Consider the following 22,103-nt stretch of genomic DNA (forward strand, 5'->3'; position numbering starts at 1 on the left):
ACTGTCCCAGGTTCTTTGTCATGTTATTTATTAGTAAATGTATACTTCTGATTATCTTAATGTAGTGATATGGAAAGCATATGTCAAGGTAATGACATACAAAATGATATTTAAAGTGCAATGTCTATTAATAAAAATTGTAATTTGAGGCTGTGTTCTATGATAAGTTGTTTGACACTATGTTATCAAACATCAAAGTTCTTGTAAGAATATCTGTTTTACAATAAACTGTACAATTATCTTTCTGACTAAACTGGACTGATCAGCTCTACTGTTTTATATTAGATAGGTATTGCAATTTACAATATAGCTTTGCTAAAATAGCCAGTGCATGAAGCCACAGAACAATGTTTTGTTCTCAATAGTTTGAATAACAAAGATGATGGAAATATATACACTTGATACAGTGACACTTTTATGAAGAATACAATTTTATTATTTGTTCTACTGGAAGTATTAATACCAAAAAAATGTATGTCCTATAATATGAACAATTAAGGTATGCACCCACAGTATATAACATATTATGCTCATGTCCTGGAGAATTTTCTTACGACAGAACGAGGGACAGCCAGGTTTATCAAAAGTGCAGTCAAGACAGAAGAAGCGACTCAAAATAGATTTAAAAAGCTATGTAAGATGTCATAAAGCCTAAATGAAGAAAAAAAAGGTCAAATATTTGGGCTATTGGGTCTCTTTGGTTGTAGCTTTAAATCTATCACCTTCTAAGCTAAATCAACAAACAATCAATATATAAAAAGATCAAATCATTTCTCAAATGAAAACATAAACATGTATCCCTTTTCTAACAGTGCTGTCCTTGGTGTTTTGCTCCTTTGGAATGATAGTTTTTCAAGACAACTAGTCTGCCGTGAAATTAAACATATATTAAAAAGATCAGTCCTACCCCAACAGAAGTTCTAATATAGTAAATTGAGGTAACACTGGTTTTAAGACAACAAGAGCAACACAACAAACAGTGTATGTTGGGAGTGGGTAAGGCACAGCTTCAGGGTGAATGCAGTTTATAATAGTGTACTCTACACTAAATATTGATTGATCTTTGTGAACTTTTATATTCAGCAAACTTAGAGCAGCAAAATCACATGATAAATCAATTGGAAACTACTTATTTGATGTGAGCCTCTGCATATTGATGGGTGGCCATTGGTCTTGAAGGTACAATAGGTAAGATTATTTCAAGTTTAAACATGTTGTGTAAGCTGATGTTGCCCTAAGAGAGTTGTTGTTTAGCAACAGCACAGTGCCTGTGGAATGTCAATTTCTAATTATGGAGCAACCCGCTACTTTTGAGCCAATTATGTTCCGTCAATCACCTTCAGTGAGGCTTATCTTGTGAAACCACTGTCAATCAAACTCGAGATGAAGGAAAGTGCGGAAGTTAACAAGAATTGGGGGCTCTGTTTCTCATATTTGAATTTGTTTTATAATGCTACCTGCAATTTGGGATTTGCTGAATGTGTGCAAGCACATCAACGATGTGTCAGTTATGAAAAGCACTTAAGAGACTGAACAAAGCATTCTTTGGCCCATACAAACTATAAAAGAAGAGCATTACAACAATAACAACAAGATATGTGAAAACACATTAAAAGGCACCCTTCCTCCCATGAGAAACATTCCCAACTTAAAAACCTTGCATATACGGTAGAAAAATACTAGCTCTCATTTTAAATGTATAAATGCAATGTCCTTCCCCACTCAATATCAAAATTCCTTTTACATGAGAAACTCATTCAAACTTGATTGCTTTCACACGGAATGACATATAATGATAGACCAATAGCATCGAGTTGAAATGGAAGCTAAGCTAGACAGCAGAAGTTCAGAGTTTATATGGCCCAGTCCCAGTATACAGCAAGATACCTGTTTTCAAAATGCAATGGCTTTATTTGATTTAGGTTCAAGTCCCAGTAAGGCTTGGCGAGGGGACTGGTCCATACTACATTTTTTCAATTTAAGAGAAGAATATTGTATGAGCTAATATTGCCAGAGGTCATGTTTGGTAGTTTAGTTCTGGGCCAATGTTCGAAGGGAAGTCATAAGGTCCATATGCACATATGATGAGGCTTTGGTTTGATCCAGTATGTCTCTGTTTGTAGCACAGGAATGCTCAGAGGTCATCTCTTAAGGGTCTGATCTTGTGTCTGACTAATAAAAGGCTGTTTGCCAAATATATTGTGAAGATATCGACCAATCAGGTGAAGGAAAAATGCTTTTCAGTTGCTGTGGCTCCTCCCTTCTCATAGACTAGTGCTTTCAGACTGGATGTCAGGCTGAGTGGGAAGGGCCAAGTAGGGGGTGGGCTCCTGACCAGCAGAGCTCTCCCCCTTTTGGTCCACAGCAATTTCCGGAACAAAGGCTCGACCAATCCCCTTTAGGGACAAGCCTCCATCTACAATGAGCAGAGAGATGTGTAAGTAACCAAATCAACTGAAACGCGCCACCCTTCTTCAAGTCTACAGTACAGACACCCCCACACACTCCTGGCCTATCATATTCACACAACCGACACCTTGGACTGAAGACAACACAAGCAAGAAAAATACACCAAGGATATATATCTTCGATTTCAATTTGGAATTAATGCAATAATGAAACGGAATAACAAAATGTAACAAGGCATGTTCCTTAATGACAACTTTATCAAATGTGGTTCAAGGCTATCCTTGGTGTGTTCTGAAGAATACATGTCCTTGTATACCGCCTCCTGTACCATACTTCAGGAAGATGAAGCAGGAAGTGAAATGGTGTTGGAGAATACCATCTGTTGAACTGAGTTAGTTTATCTAGGTAGTTAGCAGGATCAACCAAGGCCAAGCCAAGGGTATAGTGTAGGTAACATGCATGGTTAAGAAGCAGGGTTAATGTATAGGGCAACATCATACATAAAAGCATGTACGTGGTCACTCACACACTCAGCCATACACGCACACACACATACTGGCACACACACATACTGGCACACACACAGATGCAACACTAAAATTAGTAATCAGGAAGCAAGGGCAGCATCAGCCAATCATATCCTTACCATTACCTGCTGCATAATGTCAGCTCACAGACAGGGAGGGTCAGACATCTGCAATATTTTAATATTTCCCATCATGCATTATATCACCACAATCACAGTCTGTGCGTGAGGCACTAGGAGTCAGTGACACCAAAAGCAAAGGGAATCATGCCTATAGAAACAATTATCTGTAGAAAATATTTTGAAATGCTGTTTCTCACTTCTGTACACCATTTATCTGTACTATCACGTAATATGCATCTCATTATGAATCAATTAAATGTGATGCTTGATTTGTGAGTAGAACATTAAATATAAAAATGTAGCTTTGCAAACTGAATGAAAGCAAGATACACAGACTCAAAGCCCTAGTCCGAGTCTAGGATTACTTACAGTATGCTTAGCTACATGATAATAATCAAGAGTATCATGTTTCAAGTACACATTTTAAACCCATTCCAAGACTATAATTAATAGGGGTGGACGTTTTTAATCGAATGGTGACCCCAAGAATCGAATCGTGAGGTACCTAAAGATTCCCACCCCTAATAATTGATATAATTAATATTTTGGCAACCAAGGATGTTCCTGCCAGTTGAAAGGCCTCAGTAGCTGGAGCCATGCCTGGACCATTGCATATCTTTAATCTGCTACTAAAACATAGAACTGACTCCTTGGGTTTGTCTGGAACTGTATGAGAGTTTCCTTGAGGAAAAGGGACATGACTACAGTGTGTGCGTGCAGACACACACATCCACCAAAAAGCCTGGAAGGCAACCTCTACTCTTCTAGTGTCTTCTTATTACAGGATGATGATGAAGCTGAAACTCTGTCCTTCTTTAGATCCTTCTTTACCTTCCTTCCTTCAAAGTATTGCTTTCACTTTCTCCACATTTCCTGCACTTATTATAGCTTTTATCTTATCACTCCTTGCCTGATGGCTCTACTTAATCTTTACACAGTCATCTGTGCTGTTCAAACAGTGTGTCCTTTAGTACTATACTGAGGTTACACTCGACACTCTATGTGCTATAAGCACAAAATCGTATATGACAATCAGAAAAAACACAACAATGAAATTACCTGTGATGATCTTGGAGGCAGAGCTACAGATCCCATTGTCGTCTCCGCCCGAGGGTTGAGGGGGAGGAGGCATGCTGGGCCGGGGGCGGGGCTTAGGGGCGGGCCTAGTGGGTCGGGGGAGGGAGCCTGAATGAAAAGAGGAGAGGGGGTTGGAGGGGGGGCTGTCCTGTGTGGGGGTGCCCGGAGGGGTGGGGGTTCTGGGAGGGGAGAGGTCAGGATCCCCCTGGGGTTGAAGGAGTTGGGGAGGCTGGGGGGGTGGGTGGCTGGGGGCGTGAATGTGGCCATCTTTGCCAGACTGGCGTCGGGGTATGATGGAGGGAAAGGGGCTGTTGGCTGCTGGGCTGGGGGAAGCTCTGGGCTGGGGCTGTGGGGGGGCCGGACTCTGGCTGCTGGACTGAGCTATGAAGGGGGCCTGTCGGGGGGGGGCGGGGGCCTGCTTCTTAGTACCTGGAGAGTAATCATAAGAAAACAACAACACTTTATCCAGTTCAATACCCCACACTTTCATTGAGGTGTGAGCATTGATGACTTTGGCTGGTGGATACCAGGGGATGTGGAGTGGAGTGGTGAAGGAGTGGATTTTCTCTCACCTCGGCGCACCATGTGGGGACTGGGACCCCTGGACCCACTCTGGGACTGCGGGGTCCCCACCATGAGCTGAGCTGAACCATTCCTCTGTTGAGGGGGTGTGGATGCAGGGTCACGGGCTGGACTGTAAAGATAGGAATATAAAGCAACCAGCTGTCAATCAAACATGTGATACAACTGACACTTGACACTCAACATGTGATGTCTGAATCAATGAAAAGAGATGTCTTGCAAGACATGCTGACTATTACAAGCTGAGTTTTCTATTAGGTTAGTCACTTTCTCAGCAATCATGGTGGATGATGAGTGTATAATTTGATATTTGGAATACATGTGGGTTGAGGTTGCATTGCTCAATACAGCACACACTGTAGAAGCAAGATTAAAAACAAACATCTCTGAAATCATAACAACAAGTGCAGCACAATAAATTAATTTGCCAAGAAATAGATCAAATGAAACTAATTTGTAGATTTCAGCCAGCAGCGAGAGGAAGTCATGTGACCATCTCCATGGGGATGATGGAGTCAGATAGGATCGACACATAGAAGGACAGGCAGACAGACACACAAGCAACAACGCAAACAGACAGGCTGACCTATCTTATCCAGGCAGGACAACAAAAGACATACAGCAACAGGCAGGTAAAGGAGCCAGTGGTCCTGTACTAAATCATTCACTATTGGAAGTACACAAATTGCTGTACAGCACAACTCACCTCATGGAGGGAGCAATATTAAGACTGATTGAGAGATTTCAACATATCTTTATTGAGTCACCACAAATGAACAAAACAAACAGTAAAACGGAGACGGCAAGCCTGGATCAACAGTGGGGAGAACAGCTCCTGATTGCTGATAGGCAGTGTGTGGCGGGGAGGCCCTTGGGTGAAGGAGGGGTCTCTGTATCTGCTCACTCCTTACCTGCTCTCCTCAGAGCTGAAAACCACAGGCTGCCCCTGGACTACCTGGACTTCACCCTGACCTCCATCCCCACCACCCAGGCCAGGCTGCCCAGCCTCAGAACCCCCAAACGGGGTCTGGGTCTGGGACTTGGACTGGGTGAGGCCTCCGGCCTCCAGGGGGGGCAGGGAGGGCTGGAAGACAGGTGAGGTGGGCTGCTGCTGTTTTCTATTTTGGGTGCCAGATCTACGAGGGGGGTAATCCGGCTGTTTGTTAACAGGGCTATGAAGGAGGGGGAGAGGGGGCGAGAGTGAGGACACACACACATACCACTGTCACCGTCAGAGAGCGAGGGAGAGAAAGATTGAGATATATTCCCCATTTAAGACACCAGAAAAACAAATGTAGGACATACAACCAAAGTGCCACATAAGTGACTTTGATATTTCTTGTCTTGTCAAGAGTATAGTCGAGAGAGGAAACCCACACAAAAAGTACAGCCAGAAAACTAAAATCTAAGCTTTAATAGACACAAAGGAAATTACAGAAGACAAATGAAGACAAATTAGAATTAATATCCCAGCAAATGCCTAGAGAAAGTGTCATAGTTCATCAATTTACCAACATTATTAAGTACCAATTTCTTTTTAGGATACTCATTCTAACATTGCAATACTGTAGTGTAAACAAAGAAACAAAAAATCCCTTTTTAACAAAACACTAGGTCCACGGGGTTAGAGCTTTAAGGCACAGCTTATGGGGATAGCTTAGGGGTGTGAAGCTGTGACAGCCCCTCCATGGGGGGCCTATCAGTGACGGTGATGGACTCGTCAGCTACTACATAAAGGGCTTGGACGGCAATGCCCCGTCCCTCCTGCCTGCTGAGGGAACGTGCCAGGGGTGGGGGGCGGAGCTTGGGCTGGAGCTGGGGGGGGAGGCTGAGGCTGGGGTTGAGGATGAGGCTGGGGTTGAGGATGAGGCTGGGGTTGAGGCGGGACAGGTACCTGTCTTTACGGACGCTCTCCCCCTCCGACCCCTGGCTCCCTGGGCGTCTCCTGTCGAAGGCGCCTGGCTCGGAATCCAGGACAGGCGTGTGGGTGGGCATGGCAAACATACCTGACACATTGAAGTCCACCTCTGAAGAGGGTGGAAGGGGGGCCAAGATAACGGGGGTCATTTAGGCAGACAGATGCAATGATGACAAGGCAGTAACTACTCTACAGTGTAAATTGGGCCAAAATCTGTATCACAAAGTTATCATCACGTTCTTTGTGAGGAACCGTAGTTTAATAGTAGGGTGTGGAGAGTAGAAGTGGAATTGAGGCGTTGCGAGGACATTTGCTGTCTCACCATCAGGGAAGAACCAGTCAGCGTGCTGGATGATGGGTTCTATGATGGCTACTACATGGACAGATGTAGCAGCTGCCATCTCTGCCAGAGTTCTGATCAGTGGGGAGAAAACACAGAGGGATGAGAAACACACAAAACAAACACTAAGTTGTGCAGAAAGTTGTTGTCGATTTACATTGAAACAGTATTTGGTCAAAATCCACCACGGGATACATTGATGCCCTGCCTGTTAATGAAACTGAAGTGGGCTGTGTGTAGGGGATCCAGGTGTGTGTGTGCCTCACCCCTCATTCTTGGCCCACAACAGGTTAGGACCCAGCACTATGGCGATGTTACTGGGAGACATCTTGTTCACCTCGCTATCCTGAGCCAGCTTAGCCAGAAACTTCACTAAATACCTGCCAACACACACAAAAACATCTAACCACCTTGTAAATTGGTGAGTAGCAAGGATGAGTAGATATGAGTAGAACGGAATAGAACCCACCTGAGGTTGGCCTTGTGGTTTTTTGGCATTGAGTCACATATTACCCACAGAGCCTGGAGTCTCTTATCTGAGTCTGTCACACTGCAAATAACACACACACACCACAACATCTGCATTCAGCCAATATACCAGGATGCCAAGCAACAAGTTCTATATCATACCAAATTTGGGTCATGTAAACAGCTTCAGGTGTGTTTATAACAAACACACTGTACTGCATGTGTGCACTGTGTGTAAGGAAAGGTAACCTGTGTGTGTGTCAGTTTGTGTGTGTGTGTGTGGAGTGTTTTCTTACTTGGAGGCTTGAATCCACTCATCATACAGTTGAAAGGTCATGAGGGGTTCAGGTAGTTCCCTGAGGTAGGACTTCAGGGCTCCTGGAAACAGACAAAAAGGACAGACATACTGCTAAAGTCCTTCACTTCAGCTCACTGGGTCAACAATTACAAGGCAACCTATGCCTCTGCCTCAAAGAATGCTTGAAGCTTTTCGTTTTGTTCTCGTTCGTTGCATTTTCTAATATAATCTTTTCCCAGTATGTCTCCCATCCATGTGTCTCCCATCCTCGCGAAAGTATATGTGAGGAACTCCATCCCATAGTTACCCCATGGTAAACATTATTTGTTTTATAAGGGTCGTACCAGCTACGGCATGGGGGTCAGAGTAAAACTCTTCTAGCTGCGAGGTGGAACAGTCCAGCGCTGCCTTGAGCTTCTTCAGTTTGGAGGCCCCCGCTGCGATTCTGAACAGGCCCTGCACAAACAAAAGATCAATTTGAGAAATTTTTGGAGGGGAAGCTTTTGTCTAGTTTCGATGCTAATATAAGACCAGTTGTCTGACTTTTGCAGCAGGAAGAAGAAAAAAAAAGTAGAGAATAAAAAGCCTGTTTTCCCACTGTGTGTCCAGGGTGAAATTCTACTATACTAACAGTAATTCTGCATGTAGTTGTCTATGTCCATAAGAGAGCATGAAACACATTAAACAGTTCTGACTCCCACCATAAAACATTTACTGAATGATAGTCCTAAGTAGATGTAGAGTATGGTCTGTTATAATTTAACAGACTTATAGCGCCAAGACTAATAGCTAACAGACAGAAATGTGGTTCTCTGTCCAAAGTTAGAGGTAGCTTTCTGCCAAATCTGAGGCTGAACTACCACAAATCGACCACACATGGTTTTAGGTTTTTCTCCGCATCACTGACCCATCTGGAGTGTGGGTACAACCAGCAGAAATACAAACAGAATACCACTGGTCCTTTTAAACCAAACTGTCATATAACTCTAAACCAAGTCCATTTTGGGCCCAGTTTTAAGGTCATTTTTCTGCAGTAAAAGTACCTACTGATCAACCATCCCTGACCCCGATCCTGTCACTTCAACCCTGACCTCCGACCCAGATGGTGCTCACCTCCTCCTTCATGCCTGTCTCCAGCAGCATCATGACACAGGCCTCGATGGGCAGGGCGATCTCACGGTTACTCCTCTTTAGGTGCTCCTCCAGGACTGTGCCGAAAGCTGGCTTCTCCATCCACGAGTCTAGACACAAAATGTCTGTCAGTGGATGTCCATTTCCTCAAAATGAATGTAGTTTGAGGTAAACTGAGAGTAATGGTGGATCATAGCTGTGAACTTTACCTTGCTGTGCCTGGATGGTGGGCAGGACTGCCTCAAGAGCTGAGAGAGATCTTCTGTGGTAGTCTGCCTGGGCCTCTAACAACTGAACAACACATACACATGTGCAAACAAACAAACACACCAAATGTGCATTTAATCAAATTCTATGATTTCTTCTGTTTTAAATCTGTGAGTTTAACATGGATGATACTGTACCATGACATAATATCGTGCATAGTCCCCTTCCTTAGAGGAGAAGTTGTACAATTCTGCAGACAGCTGGTCCTGAGTAGGAAACAGATACAACAAAAAGTATAATGTTTTCATTTTTACTTTCAAAACAAAGTTTCAGTTCCCCTCTTAACCCTCCCCCCACCTCTAAGTGGCTTTTCAAATGTTCCTGCAACAAACCTCTAATCTTCTACTAACCCCTTAAATGGTATAGGAAATGGAGCACATTTCACAAGCACCTATGACCAGAGAGCCTTTTAATAATCTAGACCCATTCTGGCATGGCTTTAATAAGGAATACCATGTTCTGCTCTGTTCATACTCACAATATCTCCTTTGTTACCAAGTTATAATCCCATCTTGATTAGTAGCTACCATAAGATGGAATGTCCCTAAAAGTTCTCCTCTTCTAAATTATTCATGTAGCCATGGTTATTAGATCTGGTATTCAATGAGCAAAGCTAGTTCAGGCACTACACCCGAGTTAGCTGCTTCAAGCCCATTGGGCCACGTCTGATAAGGCGGCATTATACTGCTGCACGGATACTCCTACACTCACTCCTGGTTGTTGTTTTGTTGTGATGCTGCCACCCTCCACCATCCCCATCTCCCATGTGTTGTTTGCATGTTACTGTCTATCAGGGGGCATTATTCCTCAATATGCTCCCTGCCTCATATGCTATGTATGTTGCTAATGCTAGAGGCAGGGAGTGCTTCCCCTAGATACATCCACTACACAAGTCAAACCTATTTCCATGTCTATGGTTATCAAATAAAATAACGTGAGTGTCTTGACTGAACTAGGAGTCAAGCCCACTCGTGTTTGTTTGGTCAAATAACTGCTTGTTTTTTTTTTACGATGTCCACACATGTCCTGAACTGCCCAACTTGTGCTGACTGTTCTGTCCACAGAATACCTTGTAAATATATATATGCGAGTTATATTCTATTTCCCTTTGAGGATATGTAACTTCAGTTGCCCATCCCCATAAACCGGATAGGTGTTGACATCATACTGTAATGGTAGACACTTCACCTCAAAAAAATCAATCTCTAAAATCAATGTAACCGTGTATTTAGTGGCTTTACATTACAGGTCTCCAGGAGGTTTCGATGTGATTACTATATTGCAGAAATACTTAGCAAATAAACTGTCCATTTAATATATTTTTTAAACCTGTTAGTACCTTGCAAATTTCCACTTTGTTTAGAGCCTCGTCCATCTCATCCTTGAGGGAGTCGGCCTTGGCGGCCATCGCCTGACTGTTGCCAGCACTGATGACAGACTTGGTTGCCTGGTGCCACCTGAGGCCAACAAAAGTTCTGTTTGTTATTTTGTCCTGCTTTCTCTACTGAGTGTACAAAAGCTTTACATCCCAAATTCAACTGACACATCATGCCTTTTTGGATTGTGTTGGACAGTGTTGAATAACTTGATATGAAACTATCAGTGAAACCTTTCTGTGTGTTAGTACTGTCCTAGACAACCCCCTGCCCTCCCTGCAGGTCTGGCCCCCAGGGTGCGGGGCAGAGCAACAGTGGGTCAGATGTGTCACACTACCTGGCTCTGGCTGAGTCATAGTCCAGAACCAGCTTGGCTAGTTGCTTCCTCTGTTTCAGGATGTTGGGAATGTCCACCTAGGACAGTAAAAAAAAAAGGATGTGTGTCACAAAGCATGTACACAAATGCACCATGTACATTGGCACACACACACACAATGAGAAAAATGCTTTCCAATTAAACTTTCTACTTTTAGTAGGGTTAGTAGAGTTAGAATTGGATTCATCCTCATGTGAAACATTCCTAATGAAATTACAATTATACTTTAATGAACAGGAAAGAGTTATGGGGTAAAATGGTTTCACAATCAGTTTATATGCTATAGATGTAAAGCTTAAAGACAGGGACAAGCGGGTGTTCATCTACAGAGTGTATGTGTGTGTGTGTGTGTGTATGTGTGCGGCTGTGTGTGTGTGTGGCTGTGTGTGCTAGTCAGTGCCCACCTCTGCTAGCAGGTTGAGAGGGTCGAGGATATCTTTGACTATTTGGACCTCGTGCTGCATCAGTTCAGACGCCAGCTTGCTCTCAGCCTCCCCACACACACCAATCATCTTCCTACACATACGCACATATGGAGCAGGCACGCACACACAAAGAGGGTGGAAGGGAGGGAGGGATAAAAAAAATAACGTTATCTCTAACATTCCTGGAGAGAAAACAGCACAAACACAAGTGAGGGGCCCTCGACTGGGTGGTGAAGGTAGATATGTGTTTCCATTTGTGGTCAAACCCTCTGACAGCAGTCTCCAGACTCACCCAATCAAACTCTCCTCTCCCAGCTGAGCACCACCGTCTTCCATGGCCTGGGAAAGGGCCGTCAGGGGAAGCTTTTTCTGCAGCAAGGTAAACAGAGGCATGCTGGGAAATGGAGTTGAATTACAATAATTGTCATTGTATATATTAATGTAGGTATATGTGATTAGTATAGCTGAGTATGTGTTAAGCACCCGTGGTTATATAGTCCAGTGGATTTTGGGGTAAACGTAACATGGAAATTACATGGAATGGCGTCATTGCTTATCAGGGATCGACAATAACGATGGCCCGATGGCCCGGGGCCAGTAAAAAGTAACGTCGGGACAGTTAAACTAGCAACTCACTGCAAATTATTGATTGAAAAAAAAATCGCATTGTAAAAGTTAACATCCTTCATATGTTTTGCTATCTGCTAAATGCATAAATAACTTTGCAGCTCGTGGGGCGCACATTTGGCAAATCAAGAGTTGAGGAGTGACGAGTGGTTGTGAAATTGTAATTCTCTAATCTCGATACATTTTTTAACAACTGGCGCGAGACAATAAAGTGAAGATGGCAGCAAAGTAGAGCTACGAGCTCAAACGGAAGCAACGTTTTTTATGGAACGAAGATGCACTGTGTCGTCTGTCGTATGTTCCCGTCTAAAGCAGACAAAAGTGGATATTTTTACATTTTACAGAGGCACCGACAATTTTCGAAAACAATACCTGACCAGCCATGCTAGCAGACAGCACCTGGTTTTCGTGACAGCTAAGCGGATGGTTGACAATCCATCTTCCAGGCCGTTGACCATGCTGGTCAGGAATTTAAATGTAGATGCCCATCGTGTTATTGCACGATTTATAACAACGGCATATCACGTAATTAAGACGGGCCAGCCGTTCGCCTCGTTCCCCCAGGCTATTGAACTGCAGCAGAAGAATGGTGTCGACTTGGGTACTTAGTCTCATACTGATGAAATGCTATGGACGCTTTTATATATTAGCATTGAGGGACCAGAAGTTTCAGTTTCAGCCAGAGTTGTGCAGAGATGGCTGCACAGCAGGGAAGAGAGCACGTCACGTTTGAGGTTAAAAGTCAATTGTTTTGCTGACTATTACCTTTTTATTTTTTATCACTAGAAATGTGATTTCACTTTTGTTCTTTTTATATCCAGGATGTGTTTAATAAATGGTTAAACATGTTAACAGAATAACACAACTTATAAGTCTTTGGTTTTGTTGTAACAATGATAAATTACAACTTTTGGAGGGGGGGCCAGTAAAAATTGTCTTGGGGCCAGTAAGTTTCAAACCCACTGGCCCAGTGGGGCCAGTGCCAAAAAATGTTAATGTTGATCCCTGCTTATGATGTGACAATCGTCGAGAGGGTGCATAAGATAGGGAGAGGATTTCAAAGCCAGGATAATGAGGATTTCCTTTGAGTCGTCCAAGTTTTGTTATAGAGCTGGGTTGGGGCTGCTCGGAAATTGGCAAGCTGCACGCTTTTTCTCCAAGTGTCTCTGTAAGTAGAGGGAGCTACTGTATTTTATAGTGATAGCAGAGAAACCCAACTCTGAACCTCATTTACTTAAATGCTGTCTCAAAGAGCCAAGTTCGAACAGGACAAGCAGACCTGTATCATGATAGAGTGGATATACACAGAAATCCTACTGAGTTTGTTTCATAGATGAGTGGTAGACACATGACGATGGACAGAATGGAGGGAGAGGTACTGGAGAGAGAGGGAGTGAGAGGTATGGAGAGGGGAGAGAGGGAGGGAGAGACATGGTGGAGAGTGAGAGGGAGGTGATGTACTGGAGGAGAGCGAGAGAGAGAGAGTGAGTGAGTGAAAAATACTAGAAGAGAGAGAATCCTCACGTGTCTCTTGTCTGCGTCTGTGCCAGTATGTCCCTGCAGACAAGACACTAGCCTCTTGTGGGCATTGTGAGACACAAGACGAACCAGCTCCATCCTCCTTTCGATCTGCAAACACACACACACAGACACACACACACACACACACAATGCAAGCATGGGCTTACTAGACCAGGAATACATCCATGTGGAAAACAGATGAATGAAAAAGACACATTTTGTTAAACCGATATCAAGCGCAAGTCGTTTGAAAACACAGATGTTACACTTACAGAGGTGTAACAGTTAGTTCTGGCTGAAACTTTCCATACAGGCCTTGTTATCTACACATGATATATGAGGGAGGCCTGTTTTCATTTCCCTAGTTTCAGTCAGGACAGGAAAGTGTGTAGCGCATGCTGCACGCTAACATGCAGCCCTGACAGCCAGATGGAGGGTGTGTATGTTAATGTCTGGGTGTTCGTGACTGTGTGTGTGTGGGGGGGGGGGGGGGGTACGTTTCAAACTATGAAACGTATCTAACTGAAATGCAAAACACTTTGTGAAAATGCATTTTTTTTGATAGTTGAAGTTATAGGTATAACGCTGGGCCATATTTTGTGCCACACTAAAAACACACACAGCATTTTTCGTATGAGGTGAGAGATGTCTGCATTAAAGTGTTAACTTCCTCATGTATCTTCCTATTTTACAGTAGGCGCCCACCCGACTGTCTCTAGGGCCATGTCACTGGCAACATCCAACCCTTCCTTCCTCTTCTCTCTCTATCTCTCTCTCATCCTCCTTTCCTGTCCTGTTAATGTACCATTGCTGCATCTCACTCTTTTCCCTCTGTATTGCTCCCTCTCTCTCTCTCTCTCTCTCTCTCTCTCTCTCTCTCTCTCACACTCTCTCTATCTATCTATCATTCTCTCTTTCTCACGCCATCAGGTGCCCCCCCCCCCCTCTACCTTTCCACAGCTAGACCAGAACTCCCAATTGGGAACCAATTGATTTGTAGACTGTAGAACTAATGCCTAAGTCCTGACCAGGCTGAGGACCAGGCTGAGGATGGGTTGATAGGCTTGACGTGACTCCAGGGACTGCTAGACATGTTTTCTGGTCACCACAATACCTCTACTGTCTTTGTTGATGAAAATCGTTGAGTGAGTTATCCATGTTAAATATGAAGACCATAAAGATACACTGTAAAGACTGGTAGGGATCTGATCAAGAGATAATGCATTTGGTCATGTTGGAATGGAGGATGGAACAAAAGAGAGAGGGGCAGTGGAGAGATGGAGAGAAAAGGGCACAGCCAGAGGGAGAGAGACAGAGAGAGGGAGACAAAAGAGAGAGAGAGAGAGAGGGCAAGAGAGAGAGAGAGAGAGGTGTGACCACAAAAACAGCAACCGACAGACAAAAACAAGCACTTGTTCAGCACTTCCACCGACAGGAAGAGGGGGCCGGGGCCGGGGCTCAGTCGATGGCTGCATTTACCTAGTCCTGCCCTCTGGCTGGGGTGGGGAAGAACAAGCCAACTAACAGAGGGCCATGGCAAGTCATACAAAACAACAGGCACATAATTTTTGCCTCCCTCTCCATTTGATTATATGTTTTACAGTCTATCTTTTTCCAGACAGACCAGTAGCCAGCAACTGTTGAGCCCCTGACCAGAAATAAAATAGAATTTGGAACGTCCTACGACTCAGGCTGTACCTCCAGCTTTCTCTCATAGGCTGCCTGGCTGACTGGATGACTCACTAAATTAAGGACTGACTGGCTGATTCACTGACTGGCTGACTAAATAACTTGCTTGTATCAGTCGTGGCAGAGCCCTTGCCTTACTTTTCAGTGTGGCAGCCCACAGAAACTGTACTGTAGGCCATTCTGGCTAGACCCTAATGTCAGTCAGCCAGTCAGGGCTGCATCTTCTGTAAGAGAGAGACGTGTTGAAACAAGTGCTGGAGGCCGTAGTACTGCAGTGGAAAGTCCAGCAGTAAAACGACATTGTCACATTACTTTAAGCTAAAGTGCTAGGAGAGAAAGAGTGGGAGAGATTTGTTGCTCGTTTTTTCGGGAGGAGAATTGGCCAAGTAAACACAATGGACAGTCTGACGAGCAGAGTTGGGTTGTAGGATGTGTGGAAAACGAATGCAAACAGGCACATCTGTACTTAGTTATGGTCCAAATTGACAGAACTCCCAGTAAAGAGCCATTATCAAACAAGACAACTCGCTAAGTATCTCTGCTATGCACGCTGAAATGATACGTCTTGTGTTTACAGAGAAAGATCTGTCTGCCATATGCAATTACTCTTGTTGACAGTGCTAAACTATTTTCCCACGTCATGTGTAATATCTGTTGATTGCCATCATCCCTCCTGTATGTTTACTGCAAGATTTTGTGGATATGTGCCTGCCTCCCTTCCTACATCCATGTATTTCTGTAAAACCATACTAAGATAGATTTTAGTAGTCTAACATCCAGATTAGCTATCTAAACGCTGGACTGCATCATCACTGAGACACCAGTGAAGAGCATGACTCGGCCAGGCCAGATATCCAAACAGCTATTACTCTATCCAGCAGGAATGAGAAGTAGGAATGTCCTAGCACAGCACAAAGCATTTCTCCACAGAGGCAAAGTTCAGCAGAGACACCCATAGAGAGGGATTCTATCATGCATTCCCCTGAGGGGCTGGGTCAGGGCAGTGTAAATTATCATTCAGGGCTAGAACACTGGCTTTAACTCTGACTAACTCTTTAACTGAGGTATTATTCAGTTTGAGGAGTTGCCACCTCAAACTGAATGATTGAGAATACTGTATATAGTAATGTTATTAAGGGACAGTATCATTGTGTCTTTTTAACATAACAATGTAATTATATACAATAGTCCATCTAGTATTTGAGTACCTTTTTATGTGTGCAGGGTGAGGCTTCGGTTCATAGTACAGCTTGACGTGTAATAAAAGTGTGACTCCATTTTTATAATGAGGAGCTGGGGGCGAGGGTCTTCATGCTGTTCAGATAAAGTCATTCTCTGTCATTCCTTCATAACAAGTCTCCCAATCAGTCACACTCCTCCCCTATAAACACACCGCACACTCTCCTGCGCCCCCAACCCCTCCAACCCCGCCTTTCCTATTACACCTACCAGGGTCACTATTCACCTTCTCTGTCTCATGTATCTCTAAACTCATATCTGTCCAACCCTTCTTCTCTCTGTTCATCCATCTACTAACCAGTCTTCTCATTCAGCTAACATGTTCCACTTCTTGCATCCTTGCGTTCAAGAGCACAAACTGCCGAGATCTGTCTTGATTGAAAAAACATGGGAGCTCTCTTTCCCACACAAAGAAGTTGGCAACATACACATGCCCCCCTTTAACACACACGCTGGACGTATGTTGGCAACTACTCATTAAAAACGAACACAACGACCTATCGCTGCCAATAAGACCACTGACCATGGAGAGACCTGGATTTCTTAGATGTTGCTTTTTTGGAGTAAGTTATTCAAGTCGTTTTGGGTTCACTTACTTCCAAGAGTGAATCATGGTAGTAAATCAAATCAAATAAAAAAATCGTAGTAGGTGTAGTAGACTGCATTGAGGTGATTATAAAACACAGCTCCACTGGAATGGGACAAGGCCTATGGGTTCTGTTCTGAGTGTCCTAAGAAAGGAGACTACACCTTGAAGGGGAGTACACTTCGAAATGGTAGTACACTTCTGAGAAATGTAAGAATGGACATGTTTACCTGTAGAAGGTCATCACTCAGCACCTCTGTCTTCTCTGCTCTGTGGAGGGAAGCACGTCAAAGGTTAGATGACAAACCAAAGCAGTCAATCACAAAGCTTAAAACCGTCTAAAATGGCATGACATAGCTACGACCAACTTCCTGGAAGTGTGTGTAACATGATATCCTATCCCAGGGCAAGACTTCAAATGTCTTCTAAAGCAATATTAGTACTGAGTTAGTAAACTTTTAAATACATATTAAAGTGTTAATTATGAGCACCTGATGACATTGTAAGTAAATCCTGAGACAATGGACTTGGTTGCATCAACATATATATGCTGTTCAGAAGCGATCCTTGGTGTAACCCTCCCAAAAATATTTTTTCATTGCAATTAACTATTTTTGAGTGGTGCAACTGCATCGCATTATTTTAGCTGAACAAGAAGTAACTTGCAGTGTGACTATCAAACTGAAGTCTTGTCAGGATAAAGAGTGTTGTTTGACTATCTAAGCAAACAACATGTATATTATGAATTCAAGTAGTCAAGTAGTCTTATATCCATACTGTGCATGTGTTAATACCAACTTTACAATCAACAAATATTGGCCTAAATCCATAGTCAATATCTATTTGACCAAAATATAAAATCAAAGCCTACAGCACACACACAAAGACATACACTAACACCTACAACACACATACATGCATCCCATCTCTACTCAGTGTTGGTGTTTAAATAGAAAGAGCTTGCTAGATTTCTGACTTCCTGCAACCAACAGGGTGAGGTAAGGTGTAACCTATTTGTGTGTTGTCTGATGCAAGCTTGTCAGCTATGGGGGTTGGAAGGAAAAGTTTTGAGAGGGAGCAATCTTTTTAATGTACGTTTAACAGAGCTGCTGTGAAACCTACATTTTCCAGTTTGAGATATAAATACTACTATTCTATCTAATGTAACCTATGTTGTATCAGTCCAATACATATTAAATGACACAGTGCAGTTTAGATATTGACTCTTTCAGAAAAGTTATTAAATAAAATGAAAATTAAAACAATATTGTTAGATATATGTATATGGGAGTCAGGAGGCTGAGCGGTTAGGGAATTGGGCTAGTAATCAGAAGGTTGCTGGTTTGATTCCCGGTCGTGAAAATTGACGTTGTGTCCTTGGGCAAGGCACTTGACCCTACTTAGCTCGGGGGGAATGTCCCTGTACTTACTGTAAGTCGCTCTGGATAAGAGCGTCTGCTAAATGACTAAATGTAAATGATATATATAAAGTATGTCACTCCCCTGTGACAATTTCAACACAGACAGAAAATCTTAGTTGGTTGGAAGTGATGTGGAATATGGAATTACCCTCTGATTTAAGTCAGGAAAGACAGGAAAGCCTGGTATATTTTCCCCACACGCATAATAACATATGACAAACTTAACACATTGTGTGTGCATGTATGTGTGTGCGCGCATGTGGTATGGCTGAAGAAAATTGTTAATGCATCATTGGGGAGTTCTTATACTGCTGAGCCAGGAAGATCATAAACTGAGGTCATTCCTCACACACACATACATATATACACTCTCCAATATGCCGGCACACAGTCATGGTACACATCCACACAATCATGTGCATACACACACACACATACACACACACACATACACACAATCCTTCCCCAGAGGCTTTCTAACAGGACCAGCAGACTAGGCCTAAAGCTCACTGGGATCAGTAAACCCTCATTCACACAAGCACAATTTCGGCATCTGTACATAGTTATGGTTTGGTTGGCACTTCCATTCAAAATTCCCCCCAAACAAACTGTTAATGTTTCCATCACATCACTTTCACAACCAATCACAAAGCCCTTTGACACATCAACTTATATTGTAAATACCCCATATTGTAAGTAGTGCTATTTCTGCAAAATCACAGATTGTTTACAAATCCAGGTTAAACATGGATTTTTCAACCAAATTTGAGGGTCATGATTATAACCAATACAGTCCTATTGTTTCTGGTAATATTCTTTAGTAAGATTTTATAGAACAAGCCAACCTTCCAGTACACAGCTATCACAACTGATACAGCACCTATTGCTATGTTAGTCTGCTGAACATCAAACTGCTTACGTCACAAAACACTTTGACATCGATTCAGTTAGGGTAGTGGTGGTTATTAGAATTTCCTTCCTTTCAAGGCTTTTCACAAACCATAACTTACTACAGTTTTTTGTTGATTAACAACATTATATAATACTGTAAATGTGAAGTAATATCCTCAGTACACTCCACTACACACACTACTTTAAAATGTACAACCGGTGTGGCACTGAATGCTTTTATTAGTCCCAAAGTTGTGTGTTTGCAATCTATTGCAAGGTCTTCGTATGTTTGATGTTAGCTAGATAGCAGCCTAAAGACTAGGAGGTAGACGCCGATTAAAAAATGTCTATATATATTGAATTAGCATTGATTTTGTGCATGCAGGACTTTCAGACATAATTCTATGAATAGACTCTCCTGTGCTACAGCCCAGACTGAACCAGGGAAGCCAAGCACTGGTGTTATATTACAATTCTACAAGGTAAACTGTGGTGATGAGGAATGGATCAATAAAATGATTTTAGGAATATGCACACATGCAAACTCCACCTCTCCCCTCAGATGGATTTGTTTGGCAGAGCGGGAAAATGTTAAACTTTACATTTCTTATATTTATACAATATTTGATCATATACTTCATAATATAATCCGAGTCCGAAGCAGAGAGATAGTTTAACTATGTTTTGCTGACAATTATCGACGTTACAACAACCAGATAACCAATAATGCTTTGCATACAACTATGGTAAGTAAGCCCAAAACAACACAGTACAATACCAGTTATTTAACTAGTAATGACAGTATATATATTAGAAATAACTCATCTTTATGGTATGTGTGGAGTAACAGGAAGTACTGAGAAAGAGAAAGACTATTGGAAACCAGAATACACAGATAGTGTATTGAATGGCTTTCTGATAGCGCTTAGTGGACGCTATGGGTTGATGAAGGTTACTATGGCTGAACCATAGTTATTTACAGCATAGAGTCTAAAGGTGTAATTCGTACAGAAACACATTGTCACTGATAAAGCTACACAGGCGTAAGCGCTGAGAGGAAGCAACTGAAGATGCCACATAGCCTGCTCACATACAGTGTCTCTAGATGTAGAGCTGGTGTCCCTCACAAAGACCAAATACAGTAGTACGCCTTCATGACAACAGCCCCAATTAACTGAATATTGAGACTAGTATAGTGCTTCTGAGATCAATTTAACGTGGAGGAATTTACGTGGACTGACTTAACGTAAGGCCCGATATTGGTCTATTAGGATGGGTGTTTCACTTTTCCAGTTTACTGTAATATGAAAGAGGTGATGGGTATTCCAGCAGTCTTTAACCAGACCACAGGTGTTCTAAGGGATGTATCCTTACTCTGTACAATAGGACACATCCATTACCAGTGGAATAATTTTGATGATCTGTCTAGATCACTGACAATCACTGACATCAAGATACATATAATCCAGGACTGGATCTACTTTATCTAGGCTAACACACATGCAAATACTATGCAATTACACATCCCTGTACTCTGCACAGCATTCAGTTTGCTTTGCTACTTCTTTCATTGCTCTTACCCAATAAATGAAAAAACATGGCGACTCCATTCAACTGAATAATGATGCATGGAGAAACATTCCTCTTACACAAAACTGCAACAAAATTGTTATGATTTCAGGCATGGTGGACAGACCAACTCCTAATGTAGCTAAAGACACCATAGTTGGAGGCTGAGAGTGAGAGGAGAAAGAGGGGAGGGGCTCTGAGAGGTTAAAGGTAATCCCTGATAGGATAGAAAGATAGAAGCCGGATAGAGAAATGGAGAAGGGCCGCGACATAAGCCATATGTAGGTCCTGGGGATCTGAGTGTGTGGATTAATAATTACCTGTTAATCCAGTTTGTTAATTAACATATACATGCATTAAATCAAATGTGCGTCCAGTGGGCTATCATTGCATTGTATTATGCCAAAGTTGTTGTACATGGCAAGACTGTTAATGAATACGTTTATGAGGATGCAATGAGCTTGAATTTGACCTATCTAATGTTATCAACTTTGCAGGTAGATGGTCAAAACCTTCTGACACCGCCCACTGATTGCTGCTCTGTGGCTCACATGGGGGTGGTTAGCTCGCGAATTCAGAAAATAACAGAAGTATTGTGACACGTATCATTGTAACTCAAAATTATTGAACTGGTACTAATGTTACAACATAGTATGTTTACGCACACAGTAAACAAAGTAGCAAGTGAATTTTTAAGGTAGCCCATGACTTGTTCCTATATAACTCAGTCCGGACAAAATGTCAGTCAAAACGTATTCTTCGTATCACATACCTTCCAACTGTTTGGTTGGCGAGCTGTTTCATGCGGTTAAACTGTTTCTTCATTTTGCGTTCCAGTTCCACTGAATCCAATGAGTTAGAAATTGTGAGGTGCCTCAAGTTGCCTTTTATTCTTCATCAATCGTAAATCCAAAAGTTGTCTTACGTTGCTGCCATTATCATGGAAAAGGCGACGCCGACCACGTATGTTAAATAACTAAATAGCCTGTGAACAGATTTTTCATTCCTTCCAAAAGTTTCCACCTTTACGAATCGAAAATTAGATTACAAAATACAACATTCACCCACTTTTTCGGGCTCCATATCAAGTTTGTAAGATACTCCCATCGTATCATTATGTGTTGAACTGTGCTGTATGGGGAAAGAAGGAAGTGCTCTTCACTTCCCTACTGTATGCTGTGGCCCAGTGGTGACATGTGATACCTTTGTAAAACTGCAGGAGCACGGCCCTAGTAATGGGCCAA

General features: G+C 42.6%; 1 protein-coding gene across 5 annotated transcripts; it reads right to left on the bottom strand.

The window, feature by feature from the left end:
- Positions 1–410: 410 nt before the first annotated feature.
- arhgap17b (Rho GTPase activating protein 17b) lies at positions 411–22,023 on the bottom strand. Of its 5 annotated transcripts, none has more exons than XM_062452504.1 (21): positions 21,632–22,023; positions 17,209–17,248; positions 13,468–13,572; positions 11,609–11,685; positions 11,296–11,407; positions 10,853–10,929; positions 10,479–10,596; positions 9,277–9,345; positions 9,082–9,163; positions 8,855–8,982; positions 8,086–8,197; positions 7,740–7,821; positions 7,445–7,525; positions 7,242–7,355; positions 6,958–7,049; positions 6,612–6,744; positions 5,629–5,889; positions 4,708–4,829; positions 4,118–4,564; positions 3,056–3,103; positions 2,287–2,416 (listed from the first exon to the last, which is right to left on the bottom strand). In XM_062452504.1, the coding sequence occupies exons 1-20, from the start codon at positions 21,682–21,684 to the stop codon at positions 3,096–3,098; spliced, it is 2,313 nt and encodes a 770-aa protein (XP_062308488.1). In that variant the 5' UTR covers positions 21,685–22,023; the 3' UTR covers positions 2,287–2,416; positions 3,056–3,095. The 5 variants fall into 5 exon arrangements, with proteins under 5 accessions (XP_062308480.1, XP_062308470.1, XP_062308505.1 ...); XM_062452512.1 differs by having other exon boundaries at positions 2,306–2,416; positions 3,062–3,103; XM_062452496.1 differs by lacking the exon at positions 3,056–3,103 and having other exon boundaries at positions 411–2,416; positions 5,629–5,853.
- Positions 22,024–22,103: the final 80 nt, after the last annotated feature.

Source organism: Osmerus eperlanus, chromosome 2 (assembly GCF_963692335.1).
Source record: "Osmerus eperlanus chromosome 2, fOsmEpe2.1, whole genome shotgun sequence".
Taxonomy (NCBI): Eukaryota; Metazoa; Chordata; class Actinopteri; order Osmeriformes; family Osmeridae; genus Osmerus; species Osmerus eperlanus.

What these genes read in the sequence shown, in the direction of transcription:
- arhgap17b (XM_062452486.1), bottom strand. Translation starts at nt 21,684, where the DNA reads ATGAAGAAACAGTTTAACCGCATGAAACAGCTCGCCAACCAAACAGTT. An exon ending in TATGACTCAGCCAGAGCCAG is followed by an intron (nt 10,597 to 10,852) that starts GTAGTGTGACAC and finishes TGTTGGCCTCAG; the next exon opens with GTGGCACCAGGCAACCAAGT. An exon ending in ACAAAGTGGAAATTTGCAAG is followed by an intron (nt 9,346 to 10,478) that starts GTACTAACAGGT and finishes TTTCCTACTCAG; the next exon opens with GACCAGCTGTCTGCAGAATT.